The sequence below is a fragment of the Larimichthys crocea genome, chromosome X (genome assembly GCF_000972845.2).
Source record: "Larimichthys crocea isolate SSNF chromosome X, L_crocea_2.0, whole genome shotgun sequence".
In the NCBI taxonomy this organism is placed as follows: domain Eukaryota; kingdom Metazoa; phylum Chordata; class Actinopteri; family Sciaenidae; genus Larimichthys; species Larimichthys crocea.
In genome coordinates this window covers 23,637,663-23,653,130 of record NC_040020.1, presented here as the reverse complement: position 1 = coordinate 23,653,130, position 15,468 = coordinate 23,637,663, and the positions used below count along the sequence as shown (strand labels likewise).

The following is a 15,468-nucleotide window of genomic DNA, read 5'->3' as shown; positions in this document are numbered from 1 at the left end:
GAGGGAACGACATGCAGAAAAAAGGCCTGCAGGCTGGAGTTGAACCCAGGCCACTGCAGTGAGGGCTGAGCCTTTGTACGTTGGGTGCACACTACCAAAGTGCCCCGAGGAAAACACTGAAATTCATAGGCATCACTCCAAATTTGTTAACATCTGAAGCAGATATATCTTCATTCAAGTGTAGGTGATGTGGATGTGTGTTCATTATAATCAGTGGGACTGAAGGTGTGTTCATTTGCACCTACAAAAGCAATTCGGTGTAGAGACTGACCTGGAATCACATGATAAACTGATAGTTACAATCTTTTACATAAAAACAGTCCAGCCCCTCAAACAGGATGTTTAATATACAGTATGTACAAATGGCATTTTGTCTTGTGTGTTCATTCTCTGATATTCATCTGTACACAAGTTTAAAAGTGGTCTGTTGTTGAGTGAACCTGAGCAGTTCAGTGTACGAATTTACATTTAAAACCACACATACAGAAAATCCCCCACAACCTTTGTACGACCACACACACGCACACACACTTCAATCATCAAAGCGAACTGATCGACATGAATTGATGTCAATGGAGAATTTCTTATTAGATGGTGCAGTAAAACCAAGTCCTGCGCCCCTGCCACTGAAGTCCATTCTGCGCGATTGAGCGCGTTCAAATTCTCCCAGAAGCCCTTGCTGCAACTGTTGCTGTGCGTCCTTTCCCAGTGCCATGTTTCCTCCTCCAGTGTTTCCAGCAGCCGGCTGGAAACCCTTTTTGAAGCCGCCCATGAGCCGGAGGAACTTCTGCTGCTGATCAGAGCTGTTGAACTGTGCAGTGCTCCACTGGCCGAAACCCTGCGGAACAGAGACAAACATTACAGACGTAGATGCTATTGAGTTTTTTTCAGTTTCATCCATGATGGAAACTAAAAATCAGGAGCTCTCTGCCTCTGCTGCATCAGCCTTTTTTCAAAACTTAAGACTTCAGCGAATCCCACGATTTTGAGAAAGTATAATAGTAAAACACTGATGTGACCTTTCAAGAAAAACACTACAGAAATAAGGGAAATTCCATAGTTTTAATTTGTTTACAAGAAAGGCACTACTTACCGAAGGTTTAGCTGGCTTTTGAGGTTGAGAGGCCTTGTCGATCTCAATTTGTAAAGCCTGTCTTCTTTCCTATAACAAAACAAAACATTAGGCTTTAGCGCATGGAATGGACATAGCAATCAATGTACATGAGTTATTTGGGAATAAAAGTTGTCAAAAGCAATAAAACATCAATAAAAAATACAGACAATGTTACATCCTCTAGGTACAAGCTTACAGTTTTCTTTGAAGGTACAGTTCAAATTTATCTACCAGCTTATAAAAGAGCAAGAACTTTTAAAAATGGTTGAACAAATTTAAATTACCCGGATCAGATTTCTTTATATAGCTCCAAATAGAAGATAACTATTAGCTTCATTTAGACTTCTCACATTATATCCAAAAATAACAAGCAAGCAAGCAAACAGGTGAATTCTGCAGAAACTGTGGAGCGAGCATTGCAAACCATACGCATAAATTCTGAACATGTCCTCTTCTAAGTACATTTTGGAGTGGAGTGTTCAGATTTCTGTGTAAAGTATTTGGTTTCAGACTTCCTAGCACCCCAATGTTAGTCGTGCTTGGGGTACTGCCTGCAGAAACAAGAAGAAAAAGAACCCAAACTGCCAAAAAAAAAAACAACCTCAACCCCAAGACAGATGGCATTCAATAATCAATTTACTTAACTAAAAAAAACAAACACACTTTTTGTTGAGACTACAGGGTGTATAATTCACAGAAATATGGTCAGTTTGGTTTAAGGCAATGGGAAAAGATTGGCTTGCCTGTGGGCCAGGTGCATTTGTGGATGGAGCAGTCGCAGGCATCAAAGTATACAATCTTAATACTTTGAACTGATCCGTGGTACGTTTGCTCTTGTTTGTGTACTGTATTCTTCATTTGTTTTTAATTGGGTTATGTTTTCTGGATGTTTGGTATATGTGATAGATTTATATGCATGTATGTACATTTTCCAGATATTATTTCTGCGTGTATAGACTTGAAACCTGAGAGTGGGCGACGGGGTGAATGGGAAGTATCGACGGCACTGGAGCATAACAGAGACAGACTATATTGGTAAGACAGTAGAATGACCAAATTAGGGTTATTTCATACATTTATATGTTCTGAAGAATGGATGTAAATGATGGATCATATAAATGTTGGTACCCCATAAACCATAAGTTGCACAAAAAAAAAAAAAAACATGAAACTACTACCCTGATATAAATATCTACAAATAAGATAGAACATACTAATTGGAAAGCTTTAGAGATATGGAAGTGAATTTGATCATAGACCTCAGAGCCAAACTCTTTTCTATGTTTCCAGTCTTTATGCTGAGATAAGTTCTCATCCATCCCTCAGCGAGAAAGTAATTTCCCAAAATGTCGAACTGCATTTATATTCATACATATATGCGTTTTACAATAAATCTCACATTTAATACAGCGATGAACTAATAATGAGAGATGATGTTTACCTGGTTAATGGTGACCTCATCAGTGTTTCCAGATTTCTCTGACAGGAACACCACGTCCTCTTGGGCTAAATCCTGAAACACAAGCGAGGTTCACCCACAATTTAGAAAATGAAAAAACTGAATCCGAACACTGTCATCAAACGCCGCTCACACTCACCTGCTGGTCTTCCACCTCTTCTTTAATCTTCTTCTTCTTCTTTTTTGCACCAGTTTCAAAGCTCACATTCTCCACCTGTCCATTACCGTTAATGGAGCTCTTCTTCCTTTTCTTGCTCGTTGTTTCCTCAGCTGCTGTGGCCAGAGTTTCCGTACTCTGCTCCTCAACTTCTTCACATTCTTTCTCATCTCCCTTTAAGTTGCCCTTTTTCTTTTTCTTCTTCTTCTTCGGCTCTGTCTCCTCTTCCTCTGTGATAATCTCATCCTTTGTTGATGTGTCTTTCTTCCTGTGGAGGAGATTTTCTTTCTCTGCTTTGCTCATTTTGTTTTTGCTTTTGATCTCAGCCATTCCTTCCCCATTTCCATCTTCTTTTTTCTTTTTATTCTTTTTTACTTTTACCTCTTCAAACTCACCAGTTTCTGCCTCTGGCGTTTCTAACTTCTCCTCACTCTCAGCCACTTTAGTTTTAGCTTTATTTTTCTTTTTTGATACAATGATTTCATCCATGGCTTCAGAGGTTTCATCACCAGTGCTTTTCTTTTTCTTTTTCTTCTTCTTTTCTTTAACTTGTTCCTCAGTTTCCTCTGTGCTTACTACTAAATTGTTTTTTCCCTTCTTGGCTTTCTTTGGCACGTCATCATTTCCAGCTTGCTGTATTTCCTCCTCCTCCTCCATCTTTACATTTTCTGGTTTCATTGGTGGAGACTTATTTTTTATTTTTTTCTCCTTCTTCTGTTTCTTTTCCACTTCTTCTTCTTCTTCTTTTTCTTTTACTTGTGCAGTTTCCACCTGATTCTCACCATCAGGCAGCTGCTTCTTTTTCTTTTTCTTCTTGCTGACTTCTTCGTCGTTTTCACTCCTAACATCAGAACCATTGGCCTCATTCAGAGATTCAGTGACGAGTTTTCTCTTCTTATTTTTCTTCTTCTCTTCCTTTTCACCATCCCCATCACAAATCTCCTGTTCTTCTATAACCACTGCATCGTTTTTCTTCTTCTTCTTCTTCTTTTCTTTTTTCACCTCTGCTAGGCTCTCATCATCAATAGTACAGTTTTCATTGTTAAACAGAGTGGCCTGTCCTTTCTTAGGTTTCTTCTTCTTCTTCACAAAATTCTCCTCACTCTTCTCTTCCTCCATCTTCATTTTCACCCTCTTCACAGCAACAGACCTCTGACTTGTCTGTTGAGAGAAATACAATTACTGCGAGACAATACACACAATTACTCTTTTATTTATCAGCCAAGTGCAACTTCAGTTGTGGGCTGCTCATTGTTCACTCATGCTTGGTTTTGTGTTACAAAATGTGCATTTCTGCGATTGTCAGACAGACCTGTAGCATTTGGCACAGTGTCTAACCTGTATGCACAACATCTGCCTTGCATGCAATCTGATTCATAATATCTGATCACAAATCAGCACCCGATCAAAGGTGATCTCATCAGATTTGTCTGTATACTTTTCAGAAGATCACATAAGATCACCAGTGTTCTGCAGGATGACCACAAACATGCTTTCAGTACAAGTGTGCACAAGTGATCTAACACGTCTATGGCACCTACATTTGGATTGAGTTATTAGGAATTAAGTTGTTGAGTTACGGTAACGTCACGAGTGATAACCTTTAATGAGTGATGAAAAACATTTGGACTTAGTTTATCAACGTTAAAGATCACAGTCCACCATGCTGGCTGGCTAACAGCAGGTAACGTTAATCAGCAGCTAAAATGTTGAACCGATAAAGAAACAAAGCAAAGATGAGATAGACCGTTTCATTAGAGTCAGACGGTGTGTTGTGAAATGTAAACTCAGGTGGTCTACTTACTTTGTATTTTCTGGTAATTCACGTGGTCAGCTTGCTTTTTTGACCCGGAAGTAGTTCTCCCTCGTTCTGCGCATGAGCCAGGCGTCCGTAGCAACCATTGACGAGCGCGCACGTGAGACCTGCTGTTGACCATTTTTATTTAATTTGTTCAACAGTCAAAGACAGTTTTATGAATTTAACCTGTTCCTTCTTTATATTGTCATGGTTACTCATAAATGTGATAATTTGAACTTCAGTTGTAAAGAACTAAGATAAAGCTCACACTAGCAGCACAGGGAGTAATTTGTATATTGTTTCATTTCGCTTTATTGAATTATATTTACAAGACACCATGGGTGTCAGAGCAAAAGCACTAAGCATAGCGCTTATTCGACTCAGCTCCCAAATGGCTCTTCGTTTTACTATACCTTTTATAATTTAGCACTGTTTTGACTTATTATGATTCGTATGTGTACAGATATATCACTTCAGTTATTCAATACATCCTTTTTACTAAAGTATTCAAAAGTAAAAATTACTTTTTTAAAAAATATTGATAAATTGCTGTAGCCAATTTCTTTCATTGCATTTACAGCACTTAACAGCTCACGGACAGGAGCCGGCTCTTGTCGTTCATTTAAAAGAGCCGGCTCTTTGAACCGGCTCGTTCACGAACGACACATCACTACCTGCAACCATTGCAACTATACACTTACATAGGGTGTCAGTCTGTCACTGTGCCTCAGTCGGCTACTTCTGTTGTAGCTGTAACACCACCTACCGCACATGTCTATGCCAGCTACATCCCCCTCTTTTGACTATGGCTTCCAGGGTCGAGCTGGTGTTCCTGTTTCCACCTACTACTGTACCTCTGAGACGCGACTGTAACCCCAACAGACTAGAGGCCATGTATAAGCTTTCACCTAGAGCCTCTTGGCCAGGTTCGCCGTGTAGGGGGAAAAATTTAGGACAATTCCAAGGGCCCACGACTGACAGGGGCCCCAAAAAATAGATGTGGTGACAACAGCTGCGCAGAGGAGGCCCAATTCGATGGGCCCAAAATTTCTGGCAGCGCCCCTGCTCTTGGCACCAAGCCGTCAACCTGAATTTTAAGAAGCCACCTATAGCCCCAGCTACAGCATCCAACTAGAGCTTCCAGCTGTAGTCCCTACCTACATCTACAACCTCTAAAAAGCCCAACTATTTAAGGTGCCATGATTTGAATATAACTCAAGTTACTTTTAAAACACTACCACATGCAGTGAGGGATCTTGGAACTGCTGCTCCATAGCTATTTTTGATGGATAAAGCTATGAGGTGAACTGGCTCACGATCCAGCACATCATGCAGATGGGAGATTGTTTTGTACACCACTTCACTTGACTGTCAAACCATCTGAACTCTATACACCTAATAATATATATATCCTTCTAGACTCTGTTTGTAACACAAGCAAGAAATAACCCTGTGAGGGCAGGGGCTCTGACTAAATGTATGTGTTCATGTCTTTCTTTGTAGAATAAAAAGTCCATGGTTCTTTCAAAATACATCAAATATGTTGGAAAATAGTTGCTGAAATCACATAAAAAGACTTTCAACTATATATATTACTGAAATGTGGACTAAACTTGTCGATATTTTTGATTATTCAAATTTGGCTGGGTGGTTAATAATACTTTTGTCTTTGGTCTGACAAACTCAGAACACATATTTTTTTCTTACTGTACACAGACAGAAAAAATCACACATGGATCAATTTTTGTTTTCCTTGGAAACTTGACTTGTGGTTGTAACTTCCATTGTTGTGTATGACTTACAGCATTCTGTATTTTCTTTTTCTAAAAGTGACATATGTGCTGTCAAAGTGGTGAAGGTGTCTTCTTTATTGGCTTGTGTCTTTTTTAAGTTGCTCTCTGTGTCACAACTCTTTTCACAGTGTGTTATCTCTATGTAGAGGCCAGTGCGTGAAGTGAAGTGGATCCATTAGTGCACCAAGGACACAAGGCTGAAGAAAGATGAATTCAATAACCAGACAATAATTAACAGAAAATGTGCACTGATGTATTAGCCACTTTGTGCAAATCACGTTACAGACATTCATGTTACGCTGCCATAAAACAGTGACAGTGCTATCATCATAAGAGCATTTAAAAAGGAAAATACCATTAGTTTTTCACATTTGGATTATTTACATGGTTAAAACTCCATTATATAGGGATAATACATAAAAATCATGTTAGAATATTTTCATTGTACAATATCAGAGCACACACCTGTACACAAAAGCAAAGTTGTTGTAACTTAGTTTAGTTTTATAGGAAGAGGAAATGGTCAAACATGAACATGGAGACTGTTCTTTGAGTTGTGTTTAAACAGGATAAACTGTCCTAGCTGAGAAGATGGAAACTGTAACACTCAAGTCAGATTTTGTCGGTTTGCCTCAGAGTTCAATTGCCAGTGCATGTGAATCAACTAGAAATCTGTCTGCACTCAGCCACTAATATAAATAATATATATGCATTTGAATCTGTTCCAGTTATAGTCACAGTGATGGATGACTCAATACTCTCAATATTCAGTGGGATTTGAATACCAGAAAATAATTAGATGTTGCCATAAATCTCAAGCAAAATGTATATAATGATCAATATCCTTATTGAATCCAAAGTAGACTTGGGAAAACATGAGTGAAAACACACCAAAACTGGTTGACAACCCAGTTTCTGTGCACTTGAGATTGATTTGTCGATTTCTGTTTCCACTGTCAAGGATTTGCTTTAAAATTCAACACTAAAACTGGTATTTCTCTTCAATACATATATCAAAAGTCTAGAAAACATTTAAAATACATTCATCTTGACAAAATACATTACCTTTAAACTGTGCTTTCACATGCATCTCAAATATCTCAAATATCACAATGCCCAGACATGATCAGCGCTGATAAAGTGCAAAATTACAACCTCCAACAGTAAACCCTATATACTATATTGTATTACAATATTTTGTATACTGTATTGCAGTATATTAAATGGCTTTTTATGATATGCTTATTAAAAGTATTCATCCAAGAGCGGTAGACTTATCTTTATCCTTTTAAATCACCATATGATCCTCCAGAACTCTGCACAAGCTCCAAGGAATGCATGACATTTTTCAATACACATGGTAAAATGTGCCAAACTGTCTGTGTGTGAAGATGTGGAGAGAAAAACACAATGAGTCCTTTGGGTTTTTCCAGCATGGTAACACAGAGGCCAAGCAAGCTATGTGGGTGTATGCAAGTAATTTACATAAACATCCTAAAGGTTGTTTTTTTTGTTTTTTGTTTCTGAGTTGTAGTTTGACGCCAAAATGAAAGTGTTGTTTTTATGAAGCAAAAATCACTGATGGCATCAGTAAGTAAGTAACAGCATTTGTTTACAGCTGCTCAGGCAAAATGTTTACTTCACTACATTCAGATCGTCCTCATCTTTTCTTTCTCATGACCGAACAGCCGCTCTTTCAGTAACTCCCATTCAATACCACGTTGAACTCAAGTTTTTGATATTCACCTTATACTCTATATAATAACTTTAACCTCCCTTATACACCCCTCATCAGTGTATTTACATATTACACTGAAGACTATATGTGCTCTCAAATAATGCACTTGAAAATGTCCTCAGCAAAATATCGTAAACTGTGGAAGCTGTCACTTTTACTTTCTTGTGATTTCATGTCCAGTCTGTCGAACTTCAGCAAAAATACTATTATGGTGTGCAGAAACACAAATACATTTAACATATTTATCTCCCTTTAAATCCATACTGTGTGACATGTGATGTCTTTTTCATACGCAACAGAAAAATTCTACTATCCCACACCAGTATATCCTCTTCGAGTCTTGTCCCATATCACCATAACCGTCGCCCAGTGTAGTTAATGGGGGCTGTGGGCATCTAGGGAGACAAGTAGTGAACAATTATAATACATTAGGTTGACATCTAATAATTGGGAATAAATGTTTCTTCGAATACTTACTGTTCCACCATTCATGACCAGAGCCATTTCAGTGGGTTGGTAGACATGTCCTCTGAAGGCAATGCCGGGACGGGCAGTCCCATGGCTGCTGTGGTATGTTCCAGTTCGGAGAGCTGACAGAGCAAACAAGGTAAAGCACATACGAAGGTTACAGGTGTCATGCAAGAGTACCCACTATGACAGATGACTGTGCTACTGACTGATAAAAATCATACATGCATCAAACTTGAAGTTGAAGTATAATTTTTCTACCAGTTGGGTAACTCAGAGGCATGTCACACCCAAAGCTAACTATTGTAATAGCATAGGTCATTGTAATTATTATGGTTGATGAGACCTCATTTCAGGACTGAGTGGATGGCTACGGACTGTGCATGACTAACATCTCAGGGACTCTTCTGTTAGCTTTGTTGGTCTGGATGAATTACACATTCGTTGTGCTTATTTGTACATTGTGTTGGTGACCTCACGTAATAGAGTTTTTCAATTTCTTCAACTTTGGCACTGTGTTTTGTTATTGAATTTGTTAACACTCTGATTCATGCCTTTTACTGGCTACATCTCCATGGCAATGGAGGCCAAGGCTCATGGGTATTAGTATTTTGAGTTGTCCAGGAGAGTCCCATGTTTCTGTGTTGAGTAGCATTAGTCAGATTGTTGAAAGAAATCATTTCAATGGGAATACAGAATAGGAAAAAATCACTTTTAGAACCAGCAGTCCATCCCAGTTCTCAAGTCTGTTGCCAGCACAACCACATCCACCTTCAACCTGAGCAGAGCTAATCAAACTGAAACATTAAAAATGCCTATTTGGGTGTGTAGCCATAGTCACACATTGGACACAGCCATAGTCTCTAAAGTGAGACTATGGCTGTGTCCAAAATCACTCGTATCATTTACTATGACACTCAATATAGCACACAGTAAATCGAGAGTTTGCATCATCACTAACAGCTGTAGTAGCATACAAGTCATGGACACTACTTTTTTAGTTCCATTGCTAAGCAGGGGTGGCGGCTTCTGGTGTTTTCTCAAGAGCCCAGAATTTTTCAGGTTTTTAAAATAACTTTACTTTTTTGGTCTTTGTATTTTATATGTTCTTTTGTTGGCCTAATATTCAGTTCAGAGTAATGAAGACCACATATACGTGGCTTTGATCTGTAGATTATTATAGCATGAATTCAAATGGATGAAAAAACAAAACAAAATGCTTTTAAGTAGTCAGAAATTTTTACCCTTCTTATGTTATGTATCTTAAAAATAGTGACATCAGACAATTCTTGCCTCCTTTTAGGTGGTAGGAGTGATAATCTGTCATCCAACATTTGTTGTGTGATGGTTTCAGAATGATGAAGACGGTTGGAAAACATGTTTTTCCCAAATGATGTATGGTTTTCAAGGCAAAAAAATCTCCATTTTATCTCTAGCAGTATATAGTGAATACATTTCACACTCAGTATTTGGATACTCAAATGAAACAGTGGACAGTAAATATGCTATCGTCCTCAGATGAAGTGCAGTGTGTCTACTTCATGTTTTTCTTTCTTTTACGGTTTTTGACAATCTGGGTCTTATTTTTATGATTCTGGCTGTCAGTCCATTATATTAACACTTTACTCATATGCTCTGCTGCAGAGATGACAGAGACAGGGCGTTTACTGGCCATTAGGGCAAGTAACAGTAAGTTAAGTAAATGTTAACCGCAACCTTTCAACTACAAAGTAAATCTAGTCACTGGTCACTTGCTTACACCGTCTTACTGCCCCTATCTTTACAGTACAGGTTGTCCCCCCTCAGTCAGCCATAAATTGGCCAGTCAATATCCTGCTTCTACTTAAGTTTGCTGTCTTGCGAGAGGCTGTTTATGACTGTGTTCTGTTACAGCCTCCACTTTTTGTTTGTCCTGGTTCATTGTGGTTTAGCTCTTCATCTGTGCATTTGGCTCAGATGAATTATGTAAAGCACTGAGAGTGAAATGACTCATAGATTTCCCCTTAAACCTGCTGGATAATCAGGCATTTCATAAGGTTTAATTGGATTTTGGTTTGTGTACAGTAGCTGTAAACAAACCTACATGGCACTATGGTAATAGTTGTCCTTTTTTTAACGTTAAGTTGATCTGCAGTGCGGTGGATGAAAGTTTATTCATCTAGCATATTTATATTCACAAGTAATCTTTAAAGAGTGAGTCTGAATGTGTTCCAGAAAAAACAGACTGTTTGGTAAACAAAAATATGTAACAGACAGAACATAGATTAAGCTGCAGGAGTGATTTGGAAAGTTTTTATGCCTTTTTATTTTTTTATAGGTAAATATAGATTTTTTTCCTCTCACATATTATATTATTATATTATTATTATTATATTTATTTTAAATGTAATCCATGATGCACGCTGACGCAGAGTGGTCACCAGTTAACCAATCACTGAAAATGAAACATGATGTTATCTCTTCTCAGAGTAGAAGTTTCTCTCTGCAGCTTTATGAAAAAAATCTTAAGAGGAAACAAATCTTTAAATCTAACTTCAGTGACATATAGCAGGAGTCCAAATGGTAAAACACTTTTTGAATATGGGCCCTGGTCACATCAGCATGACATTAAATGCAGAAAAGAGTCAAGGCAACATCCATTTTTGTTATCCGTTGCCAGGCAACAGTGTTCTCATGACTTATACTCTAAAACACTTAAATGCCAAACACATTGTATGCTCAACCTAATATGCTGAAAATATGACCTAATGAGTTCAATTTGAAGGCAGCATTCAGCTCAGCTTGAAAAAGAGACATTTCCTTTGAAACATGCACAATGACACACAGACATTACATAAACGTACTTGCGCCGTGTTCCTCCACAGAAAAGGCCTGGTTTTCTGGGAAGGGTCGGTGAGTGTGTGCAGGCAGCTCATCGCCAAAATGTGGAGGAGGGGACGTGTGAGTGGTGTCGAAGAAGTCTTGTGTGTTGGATTGTGGAGGTTTCCGGAGACACAGGTGCGCCTCTGGAATAGCATGGAACAGCAGCAGGATCCAGCCCTGAATGACCAGGGCCACGGCCAGTGCAGGCTCATCCAACACCTTTACATCCTTCTTTCCTGCTCCTAATCTTTCTCCTTTCCCCTTTCCCCTCAGAGCCTGGCTGCCATAGAGATAAAAGCCCAGCCAGGCCACCCATAGCAATGCTGACGCCAGACTGGACAGGAAGAGCCACACAGCGTTACACTTCCATCTCCGTTTTTCACTCTCTCCTTCTCTATCTTCCTCATTGCCACCTGCTCCCTCTGTCCCGAACTCTCCTCCACACAGCACCACCCCCAGAGAAAGGCCCATGGCTATGAGGAGCAGCCCCAGGGTGTAGCTGCATGTCAGAGCAAAGTCTAAAGGTGGATATTCGCAGGCCGGGTGACCCTCCCTAACTACAGTTAGCAAGACCCATTCAGCAGAAATGATCCCCTGAACCAGGGCCAGGGCCAGACCGAGTGCTGCCAGGGTGCTGCCCGATGGGCTCGTACTGCCAGCCACCAGCCTCCTGAGCCTCACACCCTGCACTAGCAAGCTGGAAAAGCAGAGGGCAAAAAGGGGACCCCAGAAGGCCCTGCGGACCACACAGAGCGCTTGATTCTTCCCCACCAGGAAAGCCAATGAGATGGAGAAAAGGCCAAGGAGCGTGCCCAGGAGCAGGAGAAGAGGCCCCATGCCGGAACGCCTGGCAGGGTCAGAAATGGAGCGCAGCTTGACTAGCAGGAGCACAGCGAGGACTAGAGAGCTGAGGCCACCGCAGCAGGCCACGGCCTCCAGAACCACACCCCAAACTGACTCCAGGTCACATAGCACTCTGTAGGGTGGGTCCACATCCACACTGCATCCCCGAGGAGGAGGAGACGGGTGGGATGAGCCATAGCCAATCAGTGACAGGAGGCAGATGATGATAGGGCTGACGGCCATCTTAGAGACATAGAGACAGAAAAAATGTAGTGAGGAGGAGAGACAGGGGTTAAAGGACAGGAAGAGGAAAAGAGGTACACAGACATCAACAAGAAGAGTGATATTGTGGAAAGAGATCCAGAGAGGAGGGAAGCAGGAAGGTGAATGTAGGGACAAATTGCTGAACATCAGTTCATACATAATCTTCATGATTCATAATGTCCAACAGTAACAAGAGTAATAAATATATGTGAAGATCCAATAAGCCTGTTATGTGTCAGAAATTAATATATTTCTCTGTCTTTCAGACACGCACAAACACACACTCACGCTCTTGCAGCACAGAATAGAACTGCTTTTAGCACTGGGCAATGGTTTCCATGGGAACGGGAAACAGCGTGGGCTGACTACATCACATACTGGGCTTTTGAGAAGTGGAGTTTCAGTGCCCAAAAGCACAGACAAATGCGCGCGCACACACACACACACACGCACAATGTTTGTACTTGCTTGTGAGGACCCTCACTGACATAACACATTCCCCAGGATTATCTAAACATCAGATTAATTTGAATCTTCTTTTAACCCCAAACGGTGAATACGTGAGCCCACAATCCTCTCATTGTTAAGGTCTAAAACTCAACAAGGATAGAGAGCATACACACACATACATACAAAATACCACAGCATTAAAATGATTTAACTCTTTCTTCTATCAAGATCATTCCAAACTCACCTCAGATAAATTCTTGACTTGAGATCTTGATTACTGACAGTGAAGAGGCGTCATCATTTCCCAGCCTGCATCCCTTCAACTAGTTCAAGTATTCTTCTTAATAATCCCACTTAATGAAAACCTTGAAGCAGCAGGAAGAAAACAGTTTCCATTTTGTCTCTGAAAATGTCTCTTGTGACGATCTCTCTGCGCTCACAGCTCCCGCTGTTTTAAAGTACACAACAACACAGTTTGTGAGACCAATATAATGTCCTGCTGCTGCAGTGATACGTCCGGCTGGAGAAGAATCCACAATTATGCTGCATGCCTTGATACTTCACACACCCACATAGTCAAATATATCTTCTGTCTCTCTTTCACTCTTCTCCCTCACTGTCTCTCTCCCTCTCTCTCTCTCTCTCTCTCCCTCTTTCCTCCTATTTCAGTTCATTCTGTCTGCACGTCTGTGTTTCTCTCTCCCTGCTTCACGCTGAAATCTGCGGAGGTGTCAACAAAGATGCAATCCCAGCTTTACTTCTCTTCACCCACACAAGAGGAGTATGATTTGCTGATGCACCTGTCTAACCAAGAAGAAAATAGGAAGTAAGTACAGTATATATGCATTGTAATTTCATAGCCAATCCAGTATTAGTCACTCGTTTGCACGTCAGTGTTATTTCCTGCCCTCAGGCTCCCACGTCTTCCTCATACCATTATACAATCCTTCCTCACACCCAGAGCTGTGGGAGATGTAGAGTCATCTTTGATCACCGAAACAATTGGAGGTCTCTTCAGTATGTCGGTGTGTTGCAGAGTGAAGATGGGCTTTGGCTGGGTAGAGGCAGATGGTCAGTCTAAACACAGGTGAGCCACGTGGCCACCCTAGTAGAGATTGTTACATAATACCCTCGAAGACATGATTCAGCCAAGTCTCCCTTTAGAGTGGAGTAATCTCCTCCACTGGAGATGGGTTGGTGAGCAGCACGACATGAGGACAACCACGACAATAAAGCGACCATTGTGCCAGCTAATCGAGTCAGTTTGGATCAAAGTGAGAGAGATTGATACTGACAGGCACTAGTGAGCTCAGCGACAAAAGCCAAAGCTGGTTTGTGGTACACAAATAAACTCACAAACAAACAGATGTAAGCAAAGGAGTTCACACATGTACCCATGCTGCTGTCGGTAAAGACAGTCTAATCCAGACAGTGACTGCTTTGGTTAGAGTAGAAGAATGGTGTGATGAATGGGTTCTTCAAAACAATCCTTGACATGCATCTCCCAATATGTAAAAATGTGTAAGAGATAAAGCAGTTTGCTTTGACCTTTTTCAGCCAGCATGCACAATACCACAACCCTAAAACCTAACCAGCTAAATGGAATTCATTCATTTTACATGTCAAAATATTTTCCATCTAAAAACCTACACTGATCAAGTCTAGTTATCATTACAGTTGAAACTATACCTTCCATAAATTGAGTCGACTGTAGACAGTAACAGCTTTCCTAGATCTGTCAACTGGAAAAACAATCTACCTACCAGCACCTTTAAATCCCACTAATAAACACATTATATTGTGATTGCAATAGCCATAAAAAACAAAATTCACTGTTTGCTCAGCTGTTACCACACAACAACACAACAAGACTCTAGAAAATAAACCAAGCTAAGTGTCTTCCCCCTGTTTCCAGTCTTTGTGCTTAGATAAGCTAAACCAGCTGCTGGCTCAAGGTACATATTTAGCATACAGACATGAAATGAAGAAGCAGGTGAAGAAATAATGAAAATAATCAAGCAGCTTACACCTGCATCACAGGCAATCCAGTAACACAGATGGGGGTCACAGCCTCTAAGGTTTTTTTAACAGCTCACTGTTCTGAATGATGTCTGCATTGAGTATTAACAAATGAATCATGAGTCATAGTCTTTAAAAGGTTTGGGAAAATCTCAGAGTCAGATGTGGTTTGATGTGTATTGTGTGCTATTCTGTCCTGTTTTTTTGTTTCTGTCCTCTCACAGAGACAAAAAAGACAGAGGTGGAAGACAACAGGACAGAGAAGTGCTGACTAACCCTGGACTTCAATTCTAATCTGTGTAATCCAGTGGTTACTATGGCCACAGTCTAATAGGGCCTTGTTAAGTATGGGCCATCCCATAATCCCAGCTTTATCCCACCTCAGGTCTCTCCTCACTATTCTCTGCACACAGCCACATACAGATCACACACAAAGGACACAAGGGAGGGTTTGTTGGGCTGGGTCTGCCCTTCACAGCCACAGCTGGACACGTGTAGTTTCT

At 40.4% G+C, this 15,468-nt stretch overlaps 2 protein-coding genes across 2 annotated transcripts; both read right to left on the bottom strand.

Moving 5' to 3' along the window:
- Positions 1-329: 329 nt before the first annotated feature.
- knop1 (lysine-rich nucleolar protein 1) lies at positions 330-4,683 on the bottom strand. Its single transcript, XM_010742016.3, has 5 exons — positions 4,535-4,683; positions 2,713-3,891; positions 2,556-2,627; positions 1,094-1,162; positions 330-838 (listed from the first exon to the last, which is right to left on the bottom strand). Exons 2-5 carry the CDS (start codon positions 3,853-3,855, stop codon positions 533-535), a joined length of 1,590 nt encoding a protein of 529 aa, XP_010740318.3. The 5' UTR covers positions 3,856-3,891; positions 4,535-4,683; the 3' UTR covers positions 330-532.
- A 1,869-nt stretch (positions 4,684-6,552) lies between these two features.
- gprc5bb (G protein-coupled receptor, class C, group 5, member Bb) lies at positions 6,553-13,750 on the bottom strand. Its single transcript, XM_010742052.3, has 4 exons — positions 13,191-13,750; positions 11,371-12,475; positions 8,537-8,649; positions 6,553-8,454 (listed from the first exon to the last, which is right to left on the bottom strand). The coding sequence occupies exons 2-4, from the start codon at positions 12,473-12,475 to the stop codon at positions 8,410-8,412; spliced, it is 1,263 nt and encodes a 420-aa protein (XP_010740354.2). The 5' UTR covers positions 13,191-13,750; the 3' UTR covers positions 6,553-8,409.
- Between the last annotated feature and the right edge of the window lie 1,718 nt (positions 13,751-15,468).